Here is a 26,695-nt window from a genome sequence, read left to right on the forward strand (position 1 = left end):
CATAAACTCATCCACTGTCTGTTTTAAGTATTGCGTCTCTTTCTCACTGTGGGACAATTTTGTAGAAAGAGCGGAGATCATTCCTTTAAGAGAATTAACCCACTCCGGTTCAGCCCCGCTATTCTGTGAACCCTGAGTACCCAGTAGTGAGCCCCCTGGTGAAGAGAAACACTCTGCGGTACAAGAGACACACTCTTTGCCTGACATAATGTAATGTGACAGCACACGCGCACACACACACACACACACACACACACGAAAAGGTTAAGCACAAGTAACCCACAAAGAGCCATTCAGGAAGACACAGAGTTGGTTGGAGCCAGCCCCCACCGCACCCTTACCGCTAATGCAAAGCTTAGCTGGGTCGCAGACTAAGTACCCTGATAGGGGACTTAGTACACTAATAAATCGCTCCCCCCCTGCTATGACCCCCTGGTACCGCTGAGGTAATTTGGAGTCACACCGGAGGAGCTGCGCGTCCCTGTCAGTAAGCGTCTGTGTCCACTGCAGAGTGAAAATGGTGCTGGTGAGCTGCAGGATCCTCTCATAGTGAAGCCCCGCCCCTTCAATGGCGTGCGGTCTTCCCGCTTTTTTTTTATACTGGCTGAGGTAATTTTTGTGCTTAAAATGGAGCAGAACCGTTTTAAGGCTGTGTTTGACAGTTTGGGTACTGTATACAGTGTACTGAGACGCAGTTGTGCACTGTGTCTGGAGACGCATTCCGCCCCGTTTAGAAGCCGTGCGTCTCCGTACCCTCGTGGCGCCATAATAGCCTGTGCACCGTTAACTGGGACACCGGCTCAATACTCACCACTCTTCATTCTTCTGGCTCTGTTAGGGGTGGCGGCGTGCTGTGGGAATGTACGCTCGCCGTGGTGGGGCTTGCGAATAGTTCCGTCAGGAGCTCAGTATCCCGTCAGCGCGGAACGGGACCATTAACCCTTCAAGAGGTTGGGCCGTTTACACCCCTAAGTCCAACGAAGCAGGCAGGCTGGTGCCAACCAGCCCTGCATGAAAATAACAAACATATAAAATAAATGAGGAAAACTCTTCAAGAGCTTCCTTCAGCGTGACCGGCTCCTCCGGGCACATTTTGTAAACTGAGTCTGGTAGGAGGGGCATAGAGGGAGGAGCGAGCCCACACTATCAAATTCTTAAAGTGCCCATGGCTCTTAGTGGACCAGTCTATACCACATTATACTAAATGGACCCCAGTATCCTCTAGGACGTAAGAGAAACATAGAATTTGATTGCAGATAAGAAACATATGTCCGTACAGTCTGCCCGTTAAAGTATTAGGGTAAGGGATTGGGTTAGGGGATAGGGTATGAGGGATAGGGTATTAGTGTTAGGGGTTACGATATGAGGGATAGGGTATTAGGGATAGGGATTATGGTATGAGGGATAGGGTATTAGGGTTAGGGGTTATGGTATGAGGGATAGGGTATTAGGGCTAGGGGTTATGGTATTAGGGATAGGGTATTAGGGTTGGGGATTGGGTTAGGGGGTTATGGTATTAGGGATAGGGTATAAGGGTTGGGGAATAGATTAAGGGTTATGGTATGAGGGATAGGGTATTAGGGTTAGGGGTTATGGTATGAGGGATAGGGTATTAGGGCTAGGGGTTATGGTATGAGGGATAGGGTATTAGGGTTAGGGGTTATGGAATGAGGGATAGGGTATTAGGGGTTATGGTATGAGGGATAGGGTATTAGGGGTTATGGTATTAGGGATTGGGGTTATAGAATGAGGGATAGGGTATTAGGGTTAGTTGGTATGGTATGAGGGATAGGGTATTAGGGTTAGTTGGTATGGTATGAGGGATAGGGTATTAGGGGTTATGGTATAAGGAATAGGGTATTAGGGATTGGGGTTATGGTATGAGGGATAGGGTATAAGGGTTAGTTGGTATGGTATGAGGGATAGGGTATTAGGGTTAGGGGTTATGGTATGAGGGATAGGGTATTAGGGTTAGGGATTGGGTTAGGGGTTATGGTATGAGGGATAGGGTATTAGGGTTAGGGGTTATGGTATGAGGGATAGGGTATTAGGGTTAGTTGGTATGGTATGAGGGATAGGGTATTAGGGTTAGGGGTTATGGTATGAGGGATAGGGTATTTGGGTTAGGGATTGGGTTAGGGGTTATGGTATGAGGGATAGGGTATTAGGGTTAGGGGTTATGGTATGAGGGATAGGGTATTAGGGTTAGGGGTTATGGTATGAGGGATAGGGTATTAGGGTTAGGGGTTATGGTATGAGGGATAGGGTATAACGGTTTGGGTTAGGGGTGAGGGAGTTTGTTTGGGGAATGGGGTCAGATGTTGCTTTTATGTATTTATCAATGTCACACATGACAAGAAGAGGCACCAGCTCTGCCCTTCTGAGAGCACAGGGTGTGCCCGGAGAGGCTGGAGCAGCATCACCAAGCCCCTACCCAAACTTTATTATGGTGCTTGGCAATGCCTGATCCACTTCACAGCATTCAGACATGTGACACTGGGACATAATAAACTCGCCCCAATCTGCAAAGCTCCACCTACTTTGGGTAAAATATTGCCCCTTTCAGGGTGTGTAAATTGGGGCAGGTGGGAGATATGCTATTCTGTCCCTGCCTACCCCTATACACAGTCACATTATGTATGGCTGCTGCTGCTGTCTGTGCTATGACATCATGATGGTCCAATAACACAATGAATGGAATGTCGGGGCAGAACACCAGGCTTTATCCTGTTACCTGGTTCCCAGGAGGACAGGACGTTGGCTCTGGAGCGGAGACTGTTGAAGCCTTGTGCTAATTTATTTCTATTCTAAGTTACTTAAACTTATATTTTAATAGTTTTTACTTTTATATATTATTATATTATTATATAGTAGTAAGTGTATATCGGAGAGAAGAGCGAGGAGTGAGGGAGCAGCCATGGGCTGCATCCCATGGAACACGTGTTGGCCATTCTTTTGGCGTAAGGTAAGTGCGCTTCTGTTTTCATTTGTACTTTGTAATTAGCACAATTAGGGTTTTTCCTGGATTACATAAGGGACGGGGCTCACCTGAAAGTGGGCGTGTCAGAGCATACAAGGCGGTTTTGTCCCAATTTAGTAGGCCTAAATGTCAGGATAAACGGGCCCTTAGACTTTATTATACGTAAATGACTGATCACGTCTTGTGAGGGCGGCCTCAGGGGAGGATTCTGGGTGGGGGCTTGTGCTGCACTACTGAGGTCACTCTCAATGGTTTCAGCTGCAACAATCCTGTGGCCATTACCCAGTGCCCACTATATTACACAAGTGTTTGGTAGGGGGCGGTTTGTGCACTTGCTGATATATTTGTCTGTGCACTGGTTAGTTTGGTAATAGACACTGAATTGGTGTATTAAGAACTTTGTTTTTATTTTAAACAAGATCTATTTCTATAAATACAGTGACAATGTATTACACATTAACGAATGTAGATATTTACACCATGACACATACAATATCATACAATACTGTAAAATATCTCTCTGTGTATATATATATATATATATATATATATATATATATATATATTCCTGCATATACTTTAGGTACTTAGTAATTACTGCATGCATATACAGTTAATAAACAATTATCGATGAAGAAGAAACTTTTCAATAGCCCCTACATGTCATTGTATATATCATTGTGCAAATATCTACATTATTGTGCACCACATGGTCACTGTATTTATAAAGATCTCGTTTAAAATAAAAAAATTAAAAAATTCTTAATATCCCCATTCAGTGTTAATTACCAAACTAACCAGTGCACAAACAAATATATTAACAAGAGCACAATCCGCCCCCAACCAAAACCAGCCTCAGGGGAAGGTGGAAGTCTGAGTAGAAGGGATGTTTGCTTATAACGGAGCTGGATTATTATTTAATATTTCTATTTTATCTTTATTTAAATAAGGCGCAGCTGTTGGATGCTCCCCTGTTATCGGAGGAAAGTCAGGAGCCCACGCTCCCCTCGGAAAACCAGGCGCACCAGTTACCCGCAGAGAGGCAAGTGCCATCATTACCTCAGGCACCACCAGCCCCCCTGGCAAGCAAGATACCACCGCCACCCAGGGCAAGGCAGATGCCACCACCACCCAGGGAAAGGCAGATGCCACCACCACCCAGGACAAGGCAGATGCCACCACCACCCAGGGCAAGGCAGATGCCACCACCTCCGCGGACAAGACAGCCATCCCCACCATCCCGGGGAAATCACGCACCCACTCAACCCCGAGTGAGAAAGGCACCCCCACCACCTCGGGAGAGGAAGGCACCACCTCCTCCTCGGGAGAGAAAGGCACCACCCCACCACCTCGTGAGAGGAAGGTGCCCACTCCATAGAGGCATCCGAACCCACCATAACCACCAGAGGCATGCTCCCCCACCACAACAACATCAGGGAGGAATGCGCCCCCACAACCATCAGGGAGGCATGTGCCCCACTACCACCATCAGGGAGGTATGCGCCCCCACCACCATCAGAGAGGCATAAGGCATGTGTGCCCCAAAAACACCAGGGACGACGCATGTGCCCCCACCACCATCAGAGGGGCATGCACCACCATCAGAAAAGTTGCTTGCCGACACAAGCTATTATTTATAAATACATTTTTTTTATTAAAATGTTTGTTGCCTAAAAACTACGCTCTGTTTTTCCCCAATTGGAGTGTCTGTATGATGAATGAATAGTTGGGAACTAGTGTGTCATTGGAAGCCTCGTTAGATGGGTCAGATAAGCATATATTCATTATTTCCCAGCAGGGCCACATAAGAACTTTTATACTTGAAATTAAGATGCATTTGTGGGGTTATAGGTAACCAGCTTTATAACAGATTGCCAGTTCTATGACCTTAGAACCAATTATATAGCCCCTGTGCTGTGCTTTCATATAATTATGCCCTTGTGTTGGTTTTTATGTCAGACTTTACCATGTCCCTATAAGGTTCTACAAGTTGGGCTGCCACCTGAATAAACTGGATAACGTTTCACGCACACACTGACGGTTGAAGACAGTAAAATGATCCCCCAGACTTTCCTGCCCAGATCAAAAACGTTTCCTATTTTCTGGAAAAAAAATTAAACAGCCTAAAAACTGCTTTTGCGGCTCATTTTACATTAAAAGGTATAAGTTGTATAAGACATGTCGACCTAGAACATGTCAACCTAGAGACCCTGTCGACCTAGTTACTGTTGACCAATAGTGGTCGACCTAGATAATGTCGACCTAGAGACCGGTTACCGTGCTAGAGGATGCTTCTGTTTATAGAAAGTCATAAAATAAATTTCCCCGGCAATAACATAACATTCTATAGGGATAACTGGATGTGTAACTTGTCAGATGGGCTGGTTTGAGTATCTCAGAAAAGCATCTCTGAATGCACAGCACATTGAACACCGCAGCAGAAGACCACACTGGCCTCCACTCAGCTGTCAGCTAAGAACAGGAGACTGATGCAGCAATGGGCACCAACACTGGCCAGTTGAAGGCTGGAAAAAAACGTTCTGACAAATTTCGATCTGTGTCGCGACACACTGATGGTAGCATCAGAACTTGGTGTAGCATCAAGAATCCATGGAACCAGCCTTCCTTGTGTCAGCAGTTCAGGCTGGTGGTGGTGTAATAATGTGGGGAACGTTTTCTTGGTACACGTTAGTCCCTTTAATATCAACTAGGCATTGTTTAAATGCCACAGCCTACCTGAGTATTGTTGCTGAACTTGTGTATCCCATCTAATGACTAAGGGGGTCATTCCGACGTGGTCGCACGCAGGCTATTTTCAGCACTGCTGCGACCAGGTAATCGCCGCCTACAGGGGAGGGGGATAGGGCTGTGCAGGGCTGCAATCGGTTGTGCAGTCTCTGCACAGCTCTGGAGTTACTCACCCGCTGCAATGATCCGGCATTGACCTGACATGAGGAACCCTCCTCTTCAACGGCCGACCATGCCTGCGTTTTTCCGGACACTCCTCAGAAACGGTGAGTTGCCGCCCAGGTCTGCCTTCGTCCTGTCAATCTTCTTGCGTTCGCCGCTGCCAACGCTTTCTTCGGTTCCCTCATCGCTGCCTGGCGACTGCCCTCGCCGGGCAACGACGCGCCTGCGCAATGACGCCCGCCCGCGCGCAGTTCCTACCCGTTCGCAAAAAGTTGCAGCGTGCGAACGGGTCGGAATGACCCCCAAAGTTCAGCAGGATAATGCACCATATCATACAGTGCACACATGGTTACACATGCATGGCAGTGAGGTCAGTGTACTCCAATGGCCTCCAGTCACCAGATCTCAGCACAATAGAGCACCTACGGGACGTGGTGGGACTGGAGATTTGCCGCCTGAACGCGGAGCCGACACTTTGCTGCAACTGTGTGAAGAAGTCATGTCACCGTGGACCAGGATCCAGATTGCACATTTCCAGTACATTTCCAGTACATTGTTGAATCCATTCAGCAAAGAATTCAGGTTATTCTGGGGGCGGAGAAGGGTCCTACCCAGTACTAGAGAGGTGTGCCTAATAAAATGGACCACTTTATTATCAAACTCAATTCTAAACTACTGGAAAGTTTTCATGAGATTAGATGATAAAAGAACTGATGTAAAGCTGCATAGAGCTTTCAACAACTGAACCTCTTGACCATGCCTTCATGCTTGTTAAACAGATATACAGCTGTACCTAATAAAGTGGCCAAGAAACGCGTATATACATGCACACATACAAACTTGCACATCACAATATCATGACATTTAAAAACTGTTCTTACTGAATTTAAACTGTTCTTCATAATCCTGCTGTTTCTTATCTTTCTGCTCCTGAAGTTTTTCATATAGGGATCGAGGGTCATACACTTCCTCTGGACACTCTAAGGAAAATATTCAAACAGTTGTTACAGTGTGGAACCGCGTACAGCAATATGATGGGGAGGCAATAAGTGTCATACGACTAGAACACTGATTCCGTCGTCAGCTCCTAACTGTCGTCTCATAAGACTGTGCAAGATAAATGACAGAAGCTGATCGGGTGCTTTGGGCGAAACAGACAAAGGGAGAAGATGTTCACAATTGTATAAACAGATACACGTCTCCTCCTGACCTCTGGCTAAACATGACCTCTCTGGCTGCAGCTGTGTTAATGAGAACGCAGCCATTTTTGCATTGCCACGCCCACATCACTCCCATAACATGGCCGTGAGACAGACTTTTTTGGCATCTACTTTAGGCCACCTCCCATGCACCACCCAGGAATATATTTGGTATTGCCTGGCCGTTCCTAATACCAGTGATCCCGCAACAACGTACACTCAGGGTACGCGTCAGAGTTTTCAAGACTAATCGTGCATGTGCAGTAGCATATAGGGGGTCATTCCGAGTTGATCGCTCGCTAACTGTTTTTAGCAGCCGTGCAAACGCTAAGCCGCCTCCCACTGGGAGTGTATTTTAGCTTAGCAGAAGTGCGAACGAAAGGATCGGAGAGCGGCTACAAAATAATTTTGTGCAGTTTCAGAGTAGCTTCAGACCTACTCAGCGTTTGCGATCACTTCAGACTATTCAGTTCCGGATTTGACGTCACAAACCCGCCCAGCGTTCGCCCAGCCACGCCTGCGTTTTTTCTGGCACGCCTGCGTTTTTCCAAACACTCCCTGAAAACTGTCAGTTGACACCCAGAAACGCCCACTTCCTGTCAATCACTCTGCGGCCAGCAGTGCGACTGAAAAGCTTCGCTAGACCCTGTGCAAAACTACATCGGCCGTTGTGAAAGTGCGTCGCGCGTGCGCATTGCGCCGCATACGCATGCGCAGAAGTGCTGTTTTTTTTGCATCATCACTGCGCAGCGAACATTTTCAGCTAGCGATCAACTCGGAATGACCCCCATAATCGCTCAACTGGCTAACATCGGCACTACATCCGCCTTTGAATCAGGCCAGTTGGCTGCCTTCTCACCAGCCAGGACTGGGAGAAGGACTGTGGATCTCTGAGCTGCAATGTCTATACACTTCCTTTGTGTTTGTATTTTTTCTCTAACCACAGACAGTAACAGTTTATCAGCAGTTGATTTTATTATGTAGAATAACATGAAAGTTATTATATTACTTTTTCCCTAGACTGTACCTTCTGGGTCCTCTGGTTTCCGCACTTTTTCCCATTCTTCCTGCCTTATCTTCCTTTTTTCCTCCAATTCAGATTCTGTTACAAACTTTTTGTTTATAACCAGATCCCCTTCGTGCCCGTCCATTTTTGTACACCTGCATGAAAAGAGCAGTATTGTTACTAGTCCTCTGCAGAATATTATAATGCCGTTTACATTTTGTTTTCACTTGGAGATAACGCGGACAGCAGAGCCGGCCATAGGCAAACTAGGCAATTGCCTAGGGCATTTGATATGCCTAGGGGCATCATCAGCTTCTGCTGATTAAAATGATATGCGGCATGCCTATATTCTGTATGTAGCATTTCACATGCAGATACAGCCACAGTCTCACACAGTATATAGGCATGCTGCATATCATTTTAATCAGCAGAAGCAGCTTGTGCATCCTAGCCACATAGCAATGCAAATAAGATGCATTTTCATTAAAAAAAGGTGCCCGACATTAACATTGATGCAAGATTTGTGAGGACACATCTGTATCCAACAGAGGCAGAGGTCACAGTGTTAGTGGAAGTGTGAGTGCTGTGTGCATGTGAGTGGGTTGGTTGTGCAGTAGTGTTCGGAATATGTGTAAGGAGCATTATGTGTGTCATGTAAAAATAAGAATTTACTTACCGATAATTCTATTTCTCATAGTCCGTAGTGGATGCTGGGGACTCCGTAAGGACCATGGGGAATAGCGGCTCCGCAGGAGACTGGGCACATCTAAAGAAAGCTTTAGGACTAACTGGTGTGCACTGGCTCCTCCCCCTATGACCCTCCTCCAAGCCTCAGTTAGGATACTGTGCCCGGACGAGCGTACACAATAAGGAAGGATTTTGAATCCCGGGTAAGACTCATACCAGCCACACCAATCACACCGTATAACCTGTGATCTGAACCCAGTTAACAGCATGATAACAGAGGAGCCTCTGAAAGATGGCTCACAACAATAATAACCCGATTTTTGTAACAATAACTATGTACCAGTATTGCAGACAATCCGCACTTGGGATGGGCGCCCAGCATCCACTACGGACTATGAGAAATAGAATTATCGGTAAGTAAATTCTTATTTTCTCTAACGTCCTAAGTGGATGCTGGGGACTCCGTAAGGACCATGGGGATTATACCAAAGCTCCCAAACGGGCGGGAGAGTGCGGATGACTCTGCAGCACCAAATGAGAGAACTCCAGGTCCTCCTCAGCCAGGATATCAATTTTGTAGAATTTTACAAACGTATTTGCTCCTGACCAAGTAGCTGCTCGGCAAAGTTGTAAAGCCGAGACCCCTCGGGCAGCCGCCCAAGATGAGCCCACCTTCCTTGTGGAGTGGGCATTTACAGATTTTTGGCTGTGGCAGGCCTGCCACAGAATGTGCAAGCTGAATTGTACTACAAATCCAACGAGCAAAAGTCTGCTTAGAAGCAGGAGCACCCAGCTTGTTGGGTGCACACAGGATAAACAGCGAGTCAGATTTCCTGACTCCAGCCGTCCTGGAAACATATATTTTCAGGGCACTGACAACGTCTAGCAACTTGGAGGCCTCCAAGTCCCTAGTAGCCGCAGGCACCACCAATAGGTTGGTTCAGGTGAGACGCTGAAACCACCTTGGGGAGAAACTGAGGACGAGTCCTCAATTCCGCCCTGTCCGAATGGAAAATCAGATAAGGGCTTTTTCAGGATAAAGCCGCCAATTCTGACACGCGCCTAGCCCAGGCCAGGGCCAACAGCATGACCACTTTCCATGTGAGAAATTTTAACTCCACAGATTTAAGTGGTTCAAACCAATGTGACTTTTGGAACCCAAAACTACATTGAGATCCCAAAGTGCCACTGGAGGCACAAAAGGAGGCTGTATATGCAGTACCCCTTTTACAAACGTCTGAACTTCAGGGACTGAAGCTAGTTCTTTTTGGAAGAAAATTGACAGGGCCGAAAATTTGAACCTTAATGGACCCCAATTTCAGGCCCATAGACACTCCTGTTTGCAGGAAATGTAGGAATCGACCCAGTTGAATTTCCTCCGTCGGGCCTTACTGGCCTCGCACCACGCAACATATTTTCGCCAATTGCGGTGATAATGTTTTTGCGGTTACATCCTTCCTGGCTTTGATCAGGATAAGGATGACTTCATCCGGAATGCCTTTTTTCCTTCAGGATCCGGCGTTCAACCGCCATGCCGTCAAACGCAGCCGCGGTAAGTCTTGGAACAGACAGGGTCCTTGCTGGAGCAGGTCCCTTCTTAGAGGTAGAGGCCACGGATCCTCCGTGAGCATCTCTTGAAGTTCCGGTTACCAAGTCCTTCTTGGCCAATCCGGAGCCACGAATATAGTGCTTTCTCCTCTCCATCTTATCAATCTCAGTACCTTGGGTATGAGAGGCAGAGGAGGGAACACATACATTGACTGGTACACCCACGGTGTTACCAGAGCGTCTACAACTATTGCCTGAGGGTCTCTTGACCTGGCGCAATACCTGTCGAGTTTTTTAATCATGTGGACGACTTCTGGGTGAAGTCCCCACTCTCCCGGGTGGAGGTCGTGCTGAGGAAGTCTGCTTCCCAGTTGTCCACTCCCGGAATGAATACTGTTGACAGTGCTATCACATGATTTTCCGCCCAGCCAAGAATCCCTGCAGCTTCTGCCATTGCCCTCCTGCTTCTTGTGCCACCCTGTCTGTTTACGTGGGTGACTGCCATGATGTTGTCCGACTGGATCAACACCGGCTGACCTTGAAGCAGAGGTCTTGCTAAGCTTAGAGCATTGTAAATGGCCCTTAGCTTCAGGATATTTATGTGAAGTGATGTATCCAGGCTTGACCCTAAGCCCTGGATATTCCTTCCCTGTGTGACTGCTCCCCAGCCTCGCAGGCTGGCATCCGTGGTCACCAGGACCCAGTCCTGAATGCCGAATCTGCGGCCCTCTAGAAGATGCGCACTCTGCAACCACCACATGATGGATACCCTTGTCCTTGGTGACAGGGTTATCCGCTGATGCATCTGAAAATGCGACCCGGACCATTTGTCCAGTAGGTTCCACTGGATAGTTCTTGCGTGGAATCTAACGAATGGGATTGCTTCGTAGGAAGCCACCATTTTTACCCAGAACCCTTGTGCATTGATGCACTGAGACTTGGTTCGGTTTTAGGAGGTTCCTGACTAGCTCGGATAACTCCCTGGCTTTCTCTTCCGGGAGAAACACCTTTTTTCTGGACTGTGTCCAGGAACATCCCTAGGAAACAGAAGACAAGTCGTCGGAACCAGCTGCGATTTTGGAATATTGAGAATCCAATCGTGCTGCCGCAACACTACCTGAGATAGTACACCGACTTCCAACTGTTCCCTGGATCTTACCCTTATCAGGGAATCGTCCAAGTAAGGGATAACTAAAATTCCCTTCCTTCGAAGGGATATCATTTCGGCCATTACCTTGGTAAAGACCCGGGGTGCCGTGGACCATCCCTACGGCAGCGTCTGAACTGATAGTGACAGTTCTGTACCATAACCTGAGGTACCCTTGGTGAGAAGGGTAAATTTTGACATGAAGGTAAGCATCCTTGATGTCCCGAGACATCATGTAGTCCCCTTCTTCCAGGTTCGCAATCACTGCTCTGAGTGACTCAATCTTGAATTTGAACCTCTGTATGTAAGTGTTCAAAGATTTTAGATTTAGAATCGGTTTCACCGGGCCGTCTGGCTTCGGTACCACAATAGTGTGGAATAATACCCCGTTCCCTGTTGCAGGAGGGGTACCTTGATTATCACCTGCTGGGAATACAGCTTGTGAATGGCTTCCAAAACTGCCTCCCTGTCAGAGGGAGACGTCGGTAAAGCCGACTTTTGGAAACGGCGAGGGGGAGACGTCTCGAATTTCAATATGTACCCTTGAGATATTACCTGAAGGATCCAGGGGTCTACTTGCGAGTGAGCCCACTGCGCACTGAAATTCATTGAGAACGGGCCCCCACCGTGCCTGAGCTTGTAAGGCCCTAGCGTCATACTGAGGGCTTTTGCAGAGGCGGGAAAGGATTTCTGTTCCTGGGAACTGGGTAATCTCTTCAGCCTTTTTCCTCTCCCTCTGTCACGAGCAGAAAAGAGGAACCTTTTGTCCGCTTGCCAACAAAGGACTGCGCCTGATAATACGGCGTCTTATTTTGAGAGGCGACCTGGGGTACAAACGTGGATTTCCCAGTTGTTGCCGTGACCACCAGGTCTAAAAGACCGACCCCAAATGTCCCCTTTCAAAGGCAATACTTCCAAATGCCGTTTGGAATCCGCATCACCTGACCATTTTACTGGTAGAATTGGACAACGCACTTATACTTGATGCCAGTCGGCAAATATTCCGCTGTGCATCATGCATATATAGAAATGCATCTTTTAAATGCTCTATAGGCAATAATATACTATCCTTATCTAGGATATCAATATTTCCAGTCAGGGAATCCGACCATGCCAACCCAGCACTGCACCTCCAGGCTGAGGCGATTGCTGGTCGCAGTATAACACCAGTATGTGTGTGAATACATTTTTGGATACCCTCCTGCTTTCTATCAGCAGGATCCTTAAGGGCGGCCATCTCATGAGAGGGTAGAGCCCTTGTTCTTACAAGCGTGTGAGCGCCTTATCCCCCCTAGGGGGTGTTTCCCAACGCACCCTAACCTCTGGCGGGAAAGGGTATACAGCCAATACTTTTTAAGAAATTATCAATTGTTATCGGGGGGAAACCCACGCATCATCACACACCTCATTTTATTTCTCAGATTCAGGAAAACTACAGGTAGTTTTTCCCTCACCGAACATAATACCCCTTTTTGGTGGTACTCGTATTATCAGAAATGTATAAAACATTTTCCATTGTCTCAATCATGTAACGTGTGGCCCTACTGGAAATCACGGTTGTCTCTTCACCGTCGACACAGGAGTCAGTATCCGTGTCGGCGTCTGTATCTGCCATCTGAGGTAACGGGCGCTTTAGAGCCCCTGACGGCCTATGAGACGTCTGGACAGGCACAAGCTGAGTAGCCGGCTGTCTCGTGTCAACCACTGTTTTTTTATACAGAGCTGACACTGTCACGTAATTTTCAACAGTACATCCACTCAGGTGTCGACCCCCTAGGTGGTGACATCACTGTTACAGACACTCTGCTCCGTCTCCACATCATTTTTCTCCTCATACATGTCGACACAAACGTACCGACACACAGCACACACACAGGGAATGCTCTGATAGAGGACAGGACCCCACTAGCCCTTTGGGGAGACAGAGGGAGAGTATGCCAGCACACACCAGAGCGCTATATATATATATATATATATATATATATATATATATATATATATATACAGGGATAACCTTATATAAGTGTTTTTCCCCTTATAGCTGCTGTATGTTTTAATACTGCGCCTAATTAGTGCCCCCCTCTCTTTTTTTAACCCTTTCTGTAGTGTAGTGACTGCAGGGAAGAGCCAGGGAGCTTCCCTCCAACTGAGCTGTGAGGGAAAATGGCGCCAGTGTGCTGAGGAGATAGGCTCTGCCCCCTTTTCGGCGGCCTTATCTCCTTGTTTTTCTGTATATTCTGGCAGGGGTTAAATGCATCCATATAGCCCAGGAGCTATATGTGATGTATTTTTTGCCATGTAAGGTATTTTTATCATGTTTTATTGCGTCTCAGGGCGCCCCCCCAGCGCCCTGCACCCTCAGTGACCGGAGTATGAAGTGTGCTGAGAGCAATGGCGCACAGCTGCTGTGCTGTGCGCTACCTTATTGAAGACAGGAACGTCTTCTGCCGCCGATTTTTCCGGACCTCTTCGCTCTTCTGGCTCTGTAAGGGGGCCGGCGGCGCGGCTCCGGGACCCATCCAGGCTGGGCCTGTGATCGTCCCTCTGGAGCTAATGTCCAGTAGCCAAGAAGCCCAATCCACTCTGCACGCAGGTGAGTTCGCTTCTTCTCCCCTTAGTCCCTCGATGCAGTGAGCCTGTTGCCAGCAGGTCTCACTGAAAATAACAAACCTAAACTAAAACTTTCACTAAGAAGCTCAGGAGAGCCACCTAGTGTGCACCCTTCTCGTCGGGCACAGAAATCTAACTGAGGCTTGGAGGAGGGTCATAGGGGGAGGAGCCAGTGCACACCAGTTAGTCCTAAAGCTTTCTTTAGATGTGCCCAGTCTCCTGCGGAGCCGCTATTCCCCATGGTCCTTACGGAGTCCCCAGCATCCACTTAGGACGTTAGAGAAAATGCATTAATAATGTGCAACATATGTGTAAAGGGCCACTATGTGTGTCATTATGTGTATAAGGGCATTAATAATGTGCGGCATAAGTGTAACAGGGTACTACTGTATGTGTGTCATTATGTGTATAGGGGCACTAATAATGTGCAGCAAATGTGTAGGGGGCACTATGTGTGTCATTATGTGTATAAGGGCATTAATAATGTGCGGCTTATGTGTAAGGGACATTATGTGTAAAAGGGCATTAATAAAGGTTGTCATAATGTGTAAGGTGCATTATGTTTATAAGGACATTAATGTGTCTCATATGTGTAAGGGGCATTACTGTGTGGAATTGTGTATAAATGCATTACTAATGTGTGGCATTATGTGTATAAGGTGCTCTACTATGTGGCGTTGCATATAGAAAGGGCACTACTGTGTCGTCTAATGTGAATAAAGAGCAATATGGTGTGGTGTAATGTAATGTGAACAAGGGTCTCTACTGTGAGGAGTAACGTTTATAAGGTAAAGTGATACTACTGTGGGATGTAATATGAATTATGGACACTATAGCAAGATAAAATGTGAATAAAGTTGCAGTACTGTGTGGCGTAATTGGAATTGGGGTTACTATTGTGTGGCCCTGCCCCTTCCCAGCAAGAAGATGCCCCTTTTTGAGCTGTGCGTCAAATGTGCGAACTGTTCCTATTTAAAATATAGGGGGTACAAGGACTGCTATGGGTGAGGGGTAATGGTGCTGGGAAAGAGGTGCAAGGTCAGAGGCAGAACCAGCGGTGGTGCTAGGGGGCACCAGACAAAATCTTGCCTAGGGCATCATATTGGTTAGGGCCGGCTCTGGCTGACAGTTTATATTCCCCGCTACAGAGATTTAAATCCCACAGCTGTGGCTGGTGCTTTCCCCAGGTCAGGCCTGGCCAACCTGTGGCTCTCCAGCTGTTGTGAAACTACAAATCCCAGCATGCCCTGCCACAGTTTTGTTAATAGAGAATGCTAAAACTGTGGTAGGGCATGCTGGGACGTGTAGTTCCACAACAGCTGGAGAGCCACAGGTAGTCCAGGCCTGCCCCAGGTGATTGATTTTGGATGCATTTTGTACTGATCAGATCCTGGGGCATATTTATCAAAGCTTGGAGAGACAAAGTGGAGAGAGATAAATTACCAACCAATCAGCCCCTAACTGGCATGTTACAGGCTGTGTTTAAACTATGACAGGAGCAGATTGGTTGGTACTTTCTCTCTCTCCAAGCTTTGATAAATCTGACCCTTAGCCTGCTATGGTAATTACCATCTGACTGAGAATTGGGGGAGCCTATAAGATTCAACAGCCTTTAATCGCAGACAATAAAAAAATTGGGTGGATATGAAATCTACGATTGATAAAGAATTAAAGTGAAATTATTCTAATGGAGCCTGTGGCTGGAGACCCCTCTGCCACATGGACAATGGTGGCAGCGGCGCTGAAGGGGTTAACCCTCAGCTGCCGGCGCCATGTTGAGAGACAATAGGCGCTTGGCGCCACTTTTCAAAAGTACTGGCGCTAGGCGCCATCTTTAAACTGTGAAGGCGCCAGGCGCTGAGTGTTTAATAATGTTTAAAATATATTTTGTGTGCGCTGCGGTCTCGGACCTCTCCGGCGACCATGGCAGTGAGGGAGCCCCCCTGGCGCGCTGAGCTGTGTGTGAAAGGGAAAGCCGCCTGCAGCCGGGAGATCAGCTCCAGCTGCAGCGCTCAAAGTGTGATGCCGCTGGGGGCCGGGGGCTCTGCTCCCGGCGCCTCAGCGCTACGTAGGCGGCCAGCCGCGGCAGCCGGGATGAGCTCGTCCCCGGCTGCAGGGAGGGTGCGCCGCTCACGGGGGACTGGGCTAGCCGGCTCCCTATGCGGCGGAGGTGTGTTAGGATGGTGAGCGCTGGGGTCCGGGAGCTACGCGCCTGGCACCTCAGCGCTGCAAGGAGGCACAGAGCTGTGGTGGCCGGTATGAGTGTCCCGAGCCACCCGGTTTCAAAAGGGGGGTGTGCCGCAGCCTCGGATCGGGGCAGCAATTTCAACCACACTGGGCTGTGGGGGGGGGGGGCAGCGGCGGGGCAGCCAGCTCCCCCCCTCCCCCAGTGCACCCTGCTGAACCTGGAGAGAGCCCTAGCAGCCAGGCTGCAGGGAGCACAGCGCTGTGCACAGTAAAGCACACCAACAATGTATTTAAACGTATTCAAATATATGCTGTAGGATGAGGCACTGCAGTGCTTGGGTATGTGGAGCCTGTGCAGGGCACAGGCTCAGTGTATTTAAACAGAGACATGTAGGTGTACTGTATTTAATGTAAAAATGCACTTACTTAGTTGTGTGTCCCAGGATGGGGAAATCCATGGCTGTGCAGGATGTTGGATTCCCCCAGCCCTTTTCCCCAAAAACGGAATGCCTTCTCCTCCAGCAGTATCATGGGAAGAGAGAGGAAAAGCTCAGCTGTCCAACAAGCTGAGTGGTTTTCTGGAGCTCCATAGGGATCACCTCTGGTGAGCAGGAAACCCTGACTGGGGATCTAGGCTGCCCAGCTCTGGAGCCTCCTCCAGGATAGGACGGTCAAAGGAAAGTGACCACTCCACACTGTCCATAGAGGACAATGGTAGCTGTGCATGTGACCAAGGCATGCACAGCACATGGGTAAACAGTGATTGGTTGTAAACCACAGGGCAGACTTACCCCCTGTGGTATTGTGTATTGGAGTACGATAAAAGGAGGGCAGATTCATCTTGTGACCTGCAGGGCTAGGCGAAACCTAGATCCGTTTTCCGGCTCTCCAGGGTGTACCCAGCGTCTCCAAGCTCCACCTTCCGCCTGTTACCGTGCTGTGCTTAGGCAAGCAACGTTTGCGGATTCGTCAACACCACACAGGGGTGGTAAGACAGTGTGTCGACGCATACAGAGCAGAACCGTGGTTCCAGACGCCACGGCTACAAGGAGTCTGGGGGTGGCAGCAGTGGGTGGAGTCAGTAACAGGCGGTTACTGACGGTAAGCGGGAATCCCGTGTGGCCAGGTCCCGTGTGACCTAAAACTCCATTCTGTGTACTGGGGATGGGACGCGAAAGTGGTGAGGGCTTTCGTACAGGACCGTCCGGTCACAGTGCCGATAAGAACAACTAGATCATAGGTCTTCAATTTGTGGCCCTTCAGCTGATGTGAAACTACACATCCCAGCATGCCCTGCCACAGGTTTGCTATTAAGGTATGCTAAAACTGAGGCAGGGCATGCTGGGATGTGTAGTTTCACAGCAGCTGCAGGGCCGTAGGTTGAAGACCCATGATCTAGATGTAATACATGGACATTAGAGGGTCATTGCTTGACGTGAGGAACCCTATGTCACAGCATTCCTAACTGATTTAAACTAGCATCAGTGACTATTCTAGAGACAGATGGGTTAGGAGCGAAACGGGTAAAGCTTTACTTTGAGTAATCAGAGGCACGCACAATTATTTTGTTCTCTGTACGATACTTATGACAGAGATCACTGCTGGTAACTTTTTGCAGAAACTCCTTCTATTAAACGTGTACTTTGGATTGTTCCAGTGCAGTATTATTTGATGTGAGACTAATTGTTCATATTTTAATAAATTGCATAAGGTTCAAATTATTTATTGCACTATTTATTATCAGTTTCTTACACAGCGCAGCATATTCCGTTGCGCTTTACAATTGGAAACAATGATACAACAAACCGGGTAATAACATAGAGGTAGGAAGGTGCTTTCTATTGCAAAATGGTCCAGCCAGATTGCAAAAGACACGTATGATATAGTCACACAGTAATGTTGGCCAGGGGACAGGAGGATGTAAAGTGAATAAAGACAAAAGACAAAATATCTGAGGTTATGTGTGGACTGTATAGAGGGGATGAACTGGAGTAGGAACTAGTGAAGCTCCTCTTTTTTAGTTTTCAAGAGGAGATTGATATACCAAAGTGGTTTACAAGTACTGACTTTGAGGACCAAGTGAACTGCCCCAAACAGAGATGTCGCTGCCGTTGTGTGTATGTGTGTGTGGGGTGGGGGGGTGCATGAGTTTGGGGTGAGGTGGGGGGGCAGCAACTCCGTTGGAGGATCAAGATTTCCTTGCCTCTTTGTTGGACCTACGGCAGCCTGCTTGTGGGGTGGGATAATTTTCATACTTGAGGGGAGGGATGGGGGGATTCAACTGGCCGTATTGATTTGTCATGTGGTAAAAACAGCACTTTACCATTTTGTTGTTGTTGTTGATTTTTTTTTTTTTTTTTTTGGGGGGGGGGGGGTGTATATCCAATCAGAGCCCGTTTTTACCACATGAAAAAAATTACCTGTTTTCGGGTGGAAGCACACAGGTTTCGGGATAAGACCTAAGAGGGTCCCCCAAAAATAATCCCCAATAAGTGCTGGCTTTAGGGTTACTTGGATAACCCCCGGGGAATCAATTAGCCGCAGTAAATTTCTTCACTACCCCCGTCACCATAGCAATGCATGCCAATATGGAGAAGATTGTCCATATTGGCCTTCACGCATAAGCGACCCGACACCAATGATGAATGAGCGCTGGGCCACGCATCGATCATCGTTGGTGCCTACACACTGACCGATATGAACGAGTTAACGTTCATATCGTTCACGGTTATCGGCCTGTGTGTAGGGCCCTTTAGTTTTTTATGAGACAGGAGCCAGCCTCTTAGCCACATTTATATATAGACAAAAGATAAAGCTTCCTTGTGTACTGTGACGAGAGGGAGAGAGAGAGAGACAGACAGACAGACAGACAGACAGACAGAACTGCTTAAAAAGAGTGAACAGCCTATAATTCTCATTCTTATTTTACTTTATATTACTCCAAAAATAAGATTTTACTTACCGGTAAATCTATTTCTCGTAGTCTGTAGTGGATGCTGGGGACTCCGTAAGGACCATGGGGAATAGACTGGCTCCGCAGGAGACATGGGCACTTTAAGAAAGAATTTATATTCTGGTGTGCTCTGGCTCCTCCCTCTATGTCCCTCCTCCAGACCTCAGTTAGAGAAACTGTGCCCGGAAGAGCTGACAGTATAAGGAAAGGATTTTGATAATCCAGGGCAAGATACATACCAGCCACACCAATCACACCGTATAACTTGTGATAACCTTACCCAGTTAACAGTATGAACAACAACAGAGCATCAGTTCAACCCTGATGCAACTACAACATAACCCTTATTTAAGCAATAACTATATACAAGCATTGCAGAAGAAGTCCGCACTTGGGACGGGCGCCCAGCATCCACTACGGACTACGAGAAAATAGGATTTTGGTACTTACCAGTTAAATCCTTTTCTTTGAATCCATAGGGGGCACTGGAGTACTCTTGGGATATGGACGGGCGTAGCCGAACAAGGGCACTGAATATTTAAATTTAGGACCCTCCCCCCCCTCCATATCCCAGAGTACCTCAGTGTACTCTCTCAGTGTTTTTTACTGAGCGAACAGGAACGATATAGAGAGGTTGACAATGGAGAATACCTATAACATAACGGACAACACAATGTTGACCCATAACCTTACTGTCAACTAAACAGTTGACACCATAACCGATAGAACTTTATAATTTGAACCAATCGGTGAAAATGTGTTACCATAAGCTCCTCTGAGCTTAATATCAATCAAGTAAAACTTGTTACCCTAAGCTCCCTTGAGCTTAAAACAACCCAGGTAAAACTGCTCTGGGTGGGCGTCCAGTGCCCCCTATGGATTCAAAGAAAAGGATTTACCTGGTAAGTACCAAAATCCTATTTTCTTTATCATCCACTAGGGGTCACTGGAGTACTCTTGGGACGTACCAAAGCTTCCCTCGTGGGCGGGAGAGCTGTTTGATACTTGTAACAGTAGGCAGCCCAAAGCTAGATGCTGATGGCGCCACCATTTATAACGTGTAAACGTGCACCAACATGGTGCACATGAAGGCTATATAGCCGCGTTTTAGACACTCCACGACCCACTGGGTCTGACATTCCCACAGAACCTGTGGGATGAGCTATTACTGACGTAGGCGATTGTAACTTAGCCTTAAAGTAAACCTGACTTGTAGTCATTATTATTACCCAACTGGATAATGTCTGCTAAGAAACTGGCTAACCCCAGTTGGCAGTATCATAGAGAACAAACAACGTATTCATATCACGTACTGTTGACGTTCGGGACATATATAAACGCGTAATGCGTGTACCACATTCAGAATACTAGAATGTGCTGTCCACACAGGAACCCCTATTGGTATATTGATGTGAAGAATACGAAAGCGTGATTCGTCCGAAGATCTGCTTTGTCATGAGAAAACTCAAATACGGTGGTTTGGAATACAAGGCACCCAAATATGAAAACAAAACCCTTGCCGAAGCCAAGGCTATAAGAAAATTGTTTTCCAAAGTGAGAAACTTAATTCCCATTTGTTGAAAGGGTTCAAAATATGAAAACTGTAAGAAATCTGAACCCAACTTCAAGTCGCCTGGCGCTGTAGGTGGGATAAATAGAGTGTGAACTTTGATGACACCTTGTAGAAAGATGTGTACAGACGCCAATAGAGGCAAACGTCTTTGAAAATAAGTTTACCACACAGATACCTGCACTCTTCGTGCAGATCAACGCCGTTTTCCATCCCACCCCGTTTAACAGAATACGGGTTACTTGAAGGATGATGTTGGAAACTTCCGAGGTTTACAACCTATGTAAGCACACGAAATTTTGTAAAAAATGAGCTGCCTTAAACGGCTTACTATTTCGTAACATGGTTAGTATAACCGATACTGTAATGCTCAATTTCTTAAGAGGGCGGTCTGCACCCTCACCCCGTCAACCGCAGCTGCGGTACATAGATAATAGGTACATAGGTAACTATGGGTAAACTAACGTTCCCTGATGTAACAGGTTGGACGTATTATGAGCGGGCCAAGATCGTGTGCAAGTATTCCTTGAAAATTCGAGAAGCAAACTTCTCCGAAACCCATGAGCTACCACCAGTATGACTGTGACAAACTGTCTTATGAGCCGTTTTGACAACGGAGAGAGCAGCGGAAACTGGTGGAGCCAGATACACGATGCTGAATGACCACATGAATGTGAGAGACTCCACCGCCACTGCCCTTGTGATCTGTTTTGTACACATACTGAGCTTTTGTAATTGTGGCGAGATGCCATCATGTATACTTGAGGGTAACCCCCTTCTGTGGACTCACATATGAAACACCTCTGGATTTAATGTCCAGTTTTCAGGATCCAAATCCTGACGGGTGAGATCCTCTGTCTAACAGATGTCCACTCACGTAATGATCTCTTGACATTTTCACGTAATGGTGTTCTAAGCCATTGAGGATTTGAGTCACATGCCGCATTACCATGCGGCTTCTTGGTTCTCACTGGTTGTTGTGTATGCAACTGCCGTTGCCTTGTTTGACTGCTTAAGGCCAGCGTGAGACAGGCATCAAACATTTACCTGAAACTCATGGTTGTTCCTCTCCACAGAAATCTTTAGTAAAAGGCGAAAGATTTATTCGTTCTGAAGAGAAACCAGAGTATATACCTGGTCAGACTGAAAGCGAATCATGTATTGCATTGTAAAATGCACAGAGTTCTAGGACCTTTATCGACAGCAATCTGTCGTGTTTTAGAACCTTGTTGCTGATTTTAACTACAAATCCTGACCCTCTGCGACTGTCGTCCAGAGTATATGCACCCTTTTCCCTCTGTGGGAAACGCGAGTGAAGGGTGGCGAACTAAATTGAAAACACATCTTTATTCTTAATAGGTGAATACACCAATGTACCGCTAGTGTGCGTGTTTTGCACTAATTACTAGACGTACATTTGTTATTGCTGGTGTAGTAGGTAAAAGTCTTTGATTTACCGTATTTATCATCTTACCTAGGCATTGACATCGTTTAGACGGAATTAGATGTGATTGTTTTCGAACTTGATCTGCTACCGCAGTATACCTTAGTAGCGCAAGTTCCAGGAACTTTGTTGAGACAGAGTTCTTATGTGAGATGAGCTATCATCCCAACCTCACTGTGGTAAATACCCAAAGCGATAAGCAACGGTAGACATGAAATGGTTAATGGTTGTGGCGATTTGCAACCGCTAGAACCTGTGAAGAACAAACCGGACTGGGTAAATACGCATTCAAATGCAATTATGCAATTGTGTGGCTCCAATAAGCAAATACTAACCGCAGAAAATCCATTTTCTAACTGTAGTAAATGACTTGCTGATTGATATTGCAACGGAGCTGTTTGGTTTTGCTCAAACAGAGGGGAATAAGTAACTCTGACTCTGTTGTCGTACTACTGCCTGGTTTATAAACCAGCAAAGACTAAATGACAACCTGCCAACCGTTCGACAGAGGCAGTTTTGTCCTTTAAGCTGTAAATAGCTGAGACCTGTATGAGTTGAAGTCCTGAAACCTCGCAAATGTAACATGTAAAGACGCGCTTCCACAATTGTAAAAGAAGTCATCAAACCACTGGCTTGCTGACTGTAACGTCCTGTCGTTACAAGGCGTGACTGTTCCTTATAAAGGGATAAAACGCCGTTACAAATATACTGTATGCGGTAATGGCTGAATATCATAAAGGGATAAAATACCGTTACAAGTATATCAAATTTATGAGCAAACAAGCTCTGGCCTTGTCGCGCTTAACTAGCGACAATGAAAATAACCGGCGTTAGCAGAAGCTTTACAGATATACTCTGCAGCTTCTTTTACCAGTGATCGTCATTGTTTGATACATAGATTCTTGTTTGACAGAAAATCATCTAGCAATGGCGGATCGCGTCCTTTTGGAAACGATTATGTATGGTTGTTAACAACCCCCCCGCACTATCTGAGTGCTGGTCTAATGTACCCTTCTCACTCGTAGTTATAATTTGACATAGAATCGAGTGAAATAAACACTCTGGTACCCAAAGGGAAATTGGCCCTTTGGAAGACTGTCTTTTGTTAGGGCTGGCGGAGTCATTCCGAGACTCCGATGTTACCGCTCTTTTAATTTGAATTGCCAATGTTAACATAGGATTTTTAAAATTATTTTTAGTCTGCACTATAGCCTTACTCGCTATGTAGACAGACACCATAAAATAATAGGCAATAGACAGACACTTGCACGACTTAATGAAGTTATTATGTGTCATATATATATATATATGTTATTGCTGAACAGCATATTCATATGAAACTCAAGCTTGTTTCTCTCTACGGAAATCTTTAGCAAAAAACGAAAGATTTATTCGATATGAAGAGAAATCAAAATATTTTCTTTTATGTGAAAAGCAGTTCACATGGGCATATAAAACCCGAACCAAATTCCTACTAACTTCCCTGCGCCTCTGGTGGCTGAGAGATGTAGGGCAGGAATGTTCTAGAATTAATTAGAAATACAGATTACATGGCTGACTTATGTGAAAACTGAACCAAAAAATTCCCACTAACACCCCTGCGCCTCCTTGTGGAGTATAGGTGTATGGGCGGAATGTTCTGGAATTATAACCTGGAAGAACAGCAATGATTAAAATGACCGTCATGCCATGCTTCCACTGAAAATCACAGGACAGGTTACCTGCTGCAGCGTTAATATATAGGCTTAATAGCCTATTATACATTAAATATAGGCTTAATAGCCTATTCTACAGTTACAGGTCTATTATACAGTAAAATCCGTGCAGTTTACAATACATTATGCAGCCTTATGCTTTAGTTAGCCTTCCAGTTATTTTCATTAACTGTTTAAACACTAAGCAGTCTCTTACCCCATGCAGCCTTCTGCTGCTATGGGCTTTACTCAACACTGCCTGCAGTGAATTGTATTATTTCCAACATATCTTATTCCCAAGCAGCCTTTGCTGCTGCTATGGGTCAATAACTTGTTTAAAAACTGAGCAGTCTCTTATTTAGAACTGAGCAGTGTCTTAACCCATGCAGCCTTTGCTGCTGCTATGGGCTTTACTCACCGTCACCCCCCCGCAGCCGCGCTGCTTGTGATGTAGCTTCTCCCTGTGCAGCGCCGGAAGCGAGTGCAGGGAGCTCCGGGGAGCGCTGCTATATTGCGCCGGGGAGCCCTAGGAACGGGCGGCGCCTCATACAGCAGTGGCCGGGTGCAGCGCTGGAAGAGCGGCCGGCGTCTTTAGTGACGTACGGCCGCTCGGAGCTTTAGACCCGGGTACGCAGAGTGGCTGCTTGGGCGGCGCTCGCGTACAGTGGCTGGGAGAGCGGCCGGCGTCTGAGTGACGTGCGGCCGCTCGGTTACCGTGCTGGGAGAGCGGCCGGCGTCTGAGTGACGTGCGGCCGCTCGGTTACAGTGGCAGAGTACTGGTACAGTGGCTGGGAGAGCGGCCGGCGTCTGTGAGTGACGTGCGGCCGCTCTCTCGTTCAGCGGGGTCCTCTGTAAGCGGCGGGCAAAGCGGCGGTAAAAATAAAGGCTTTTCCCACACAGCAGGGCGGCAGCGTGAGCTGACCGCCCTGACCCCCCCACCATACCTTGTAGTTTTGTAAGCTCCGTCCAGATTGTGACGGGGCTTCCATCCTGGCTGTGACGGGGCTTCTTACTGTAAGCACCGTCCAGTTTTCAGCTCTCCTCCTGGCTGTGACGGGGCTTGTAATCTCCGTCCAGTTGCAGTAGGAGACAGTCTGCCTGTGGCTGTGAGGGTGCTCTTTGTGAGGACCGACACGCCATGCGCTGCCTTGTAGCGCCTGTGGCTGTGAGGGTGCTCTTTGTGAGGACCGACACGCCATTCGCTGCCCGTGCAGCGGCACTATCCCGGACCCATGTTTTTCCAGAAACTGGGAAGGGATGTGCTAAGTGTAAAAATAAAAATTAAAAATAAAAATTTAAAAATAAAAATCCAAGTGTGGATATACCACAAGCCTTGTTCGTGCTGTGAGCACCGAAAAAACACAGAGAGTACACTGAGGTACTCGGGGATATGGAGGGGGGGGAGGGTCCTAAATTTAAATATTCAGTGCCCTTGTTCGGCTACGCCCGTCCATATCCCAAGAGTACTCCAGTGACCCCTAGTGGATGATAAAGAAATAGATTTACCGGTAAGTAAAATCTTATTTTCTCTAACGTCCTAGTGGATGCTGGGGACTCTGTAAGGACCATGGGGATTATACCAAAGCTCCCAAACGGGCGGGAGAGTGCGGATGACTCTGCAGCACCGATTGAGCAAACACAAGGTCCTCCTCAGCCAGGGTATCAAACTTGTAGAAATCTGCAAAAAAGTGTTTGAACCTGACCAAGTAGCCGGTCGGCAAAGCTGTAATGCCGAGACCCCTCGGGCAGCCGCCCAAGAAGAGCCCACCTTCCTTGTGGAATGGGCCTTAACCGATTTAGGCAGCAGCAAACCAGCCGCAGAATGAGCCTGCTGAATCGTGTTACAGATCCAGCGAGCAATAGTTTGCTTTGAAGCAGGCGCCCCAAGCTTGTTGGAAGCATACAGGATAAACAAAGATTCTGTTTTCCTGACCCTAGCCGTTCTGGCTACATAAACCTTCAAAGCCCTGACCACATCAAGTAACTCGGAATCCTCCAAGTCAGTAGTAGCCACAGGCACCACAATAGGTTGGTTTATATGAAAGGATGAAACCACCTTCGGCAGAAATTGTGGGTGGGTCCGCAATTCTGCTCTATCCGCATGGAAAACCAGATAGGGGCTTTTATGTGACAAAGCCGCCAATTCTGACACACGCCTAGCCGAAGCCAAGGCTAGCAGCATGACCACCTTCCACGTGAGATATTTCAATTCCACCGTTTTGAGTGGTTCAAACCAGTGTGATTTCAGGAAACTCAACACCACGTTAAGATCCCAAGGTGCCACTGGAGGCACAAAAGGGGGGTGAATATGCAGCACTCCCTTTACAAACGTCTGAACTACAGGTAGAGAAGCCAGTTCTTTTGAAAGAAAATGGATAGGACCGAAATCTGGACCTTAATGGAACCCAATTTCAGGCCCAAAGTCACTCCCGACTGTAGGAAGTGAAGGAAACGGCCCAGCTGGAATTCCTCCGTAGGGGCATTCCTGGCCTCACACCAAGCAACATATTTTCGCCATATACGGTGATAATGTTGAGCCGTCACGTCCTTCCTAGCCTTTATCAGCGTAGGAATAACCTCATCCGGAATGCCCTTTTCTGCTAGGATCCGGCGTTCAACCGCCATGCCGTCAAACGCAGCCGCGGTAAGTCTTGGAACAGACAGGGCCCCTGTTGCAACAAGTCCTGTCTTAGAGGCAGAGGCCACGGGTCCTCTGTGAGCATTTCTTGCAGATCTGGATACCAAGTCCTTCTTGGCCAA

The 26,695-nt window shown here is 47.2% G+C and overlaps 1 protein-coding gene, 1 non-coding gene and 1 pseudogene across 3 annotated transcripts in view; all 3 read right to left on the minus strand.

Annotated features, from left to right (window-relative positions):
- PSME3IP1 (proteasome activator subunit 3 interacting protein 1) overlaps nucleotides 1-26,695 on the minus strand; it is an 82,594-nt gene that overhangs the window by 41,241 nt on the left and 14,658 nt on the right. For both annotated transcript variants that reach the window (XM_063945758.1, XM_063945759.1), the window contains exons 2-3: nucleotides 8,117-8,250; nucleotides 6,772-6,870 (exon numbers count right to left, since the gene is read on the minus strand). In XM_063945758.1, coding sequence (XP_063801828.1) covers nucleotides 6,772-6,870; nucleotides 8,117-8,240 — 223 coding nt within the window. In that variant the 5' untranslated portion in view covers nucleotides 8,241-8,250. The remainder of the gene's footprint in view (nucleotides 1-6,771; nucleotides 6,871-8,116; nucleotides 8,251-26,695) is intronic.
- LOC134971051 (U5 spliceosomal RNA) lies at nucleotides 21,813-21,927 on the minus strand. The gene has a single exon (XR_010190203.1). It is a non-coding gene; the product is annotated as a U5 spliceosomal RNA (small nuclear RNA).
- On the minus strand, nucleotides 23,551-23,658 carry LOC134971086 (U5 spliceosomal RNA; annotated as a pseudogene).

The sequence above is a fragment of the Pseudophryne corroboree genome, chromosome 11 (genome assembly GCF_028390025.1).
Source record: "Pseudophryne corroboree isolate aPseCor3 chromosome 11, aPseCor3.hap2, whole genome shotgun sequence".
Classification (NCBI taxonomy): Eukaryota; Metazoa; Chordata; class Amphibia; order Anura; family Myobatrachidae; genus Pseudophryne; species Pseudophryne corroboree.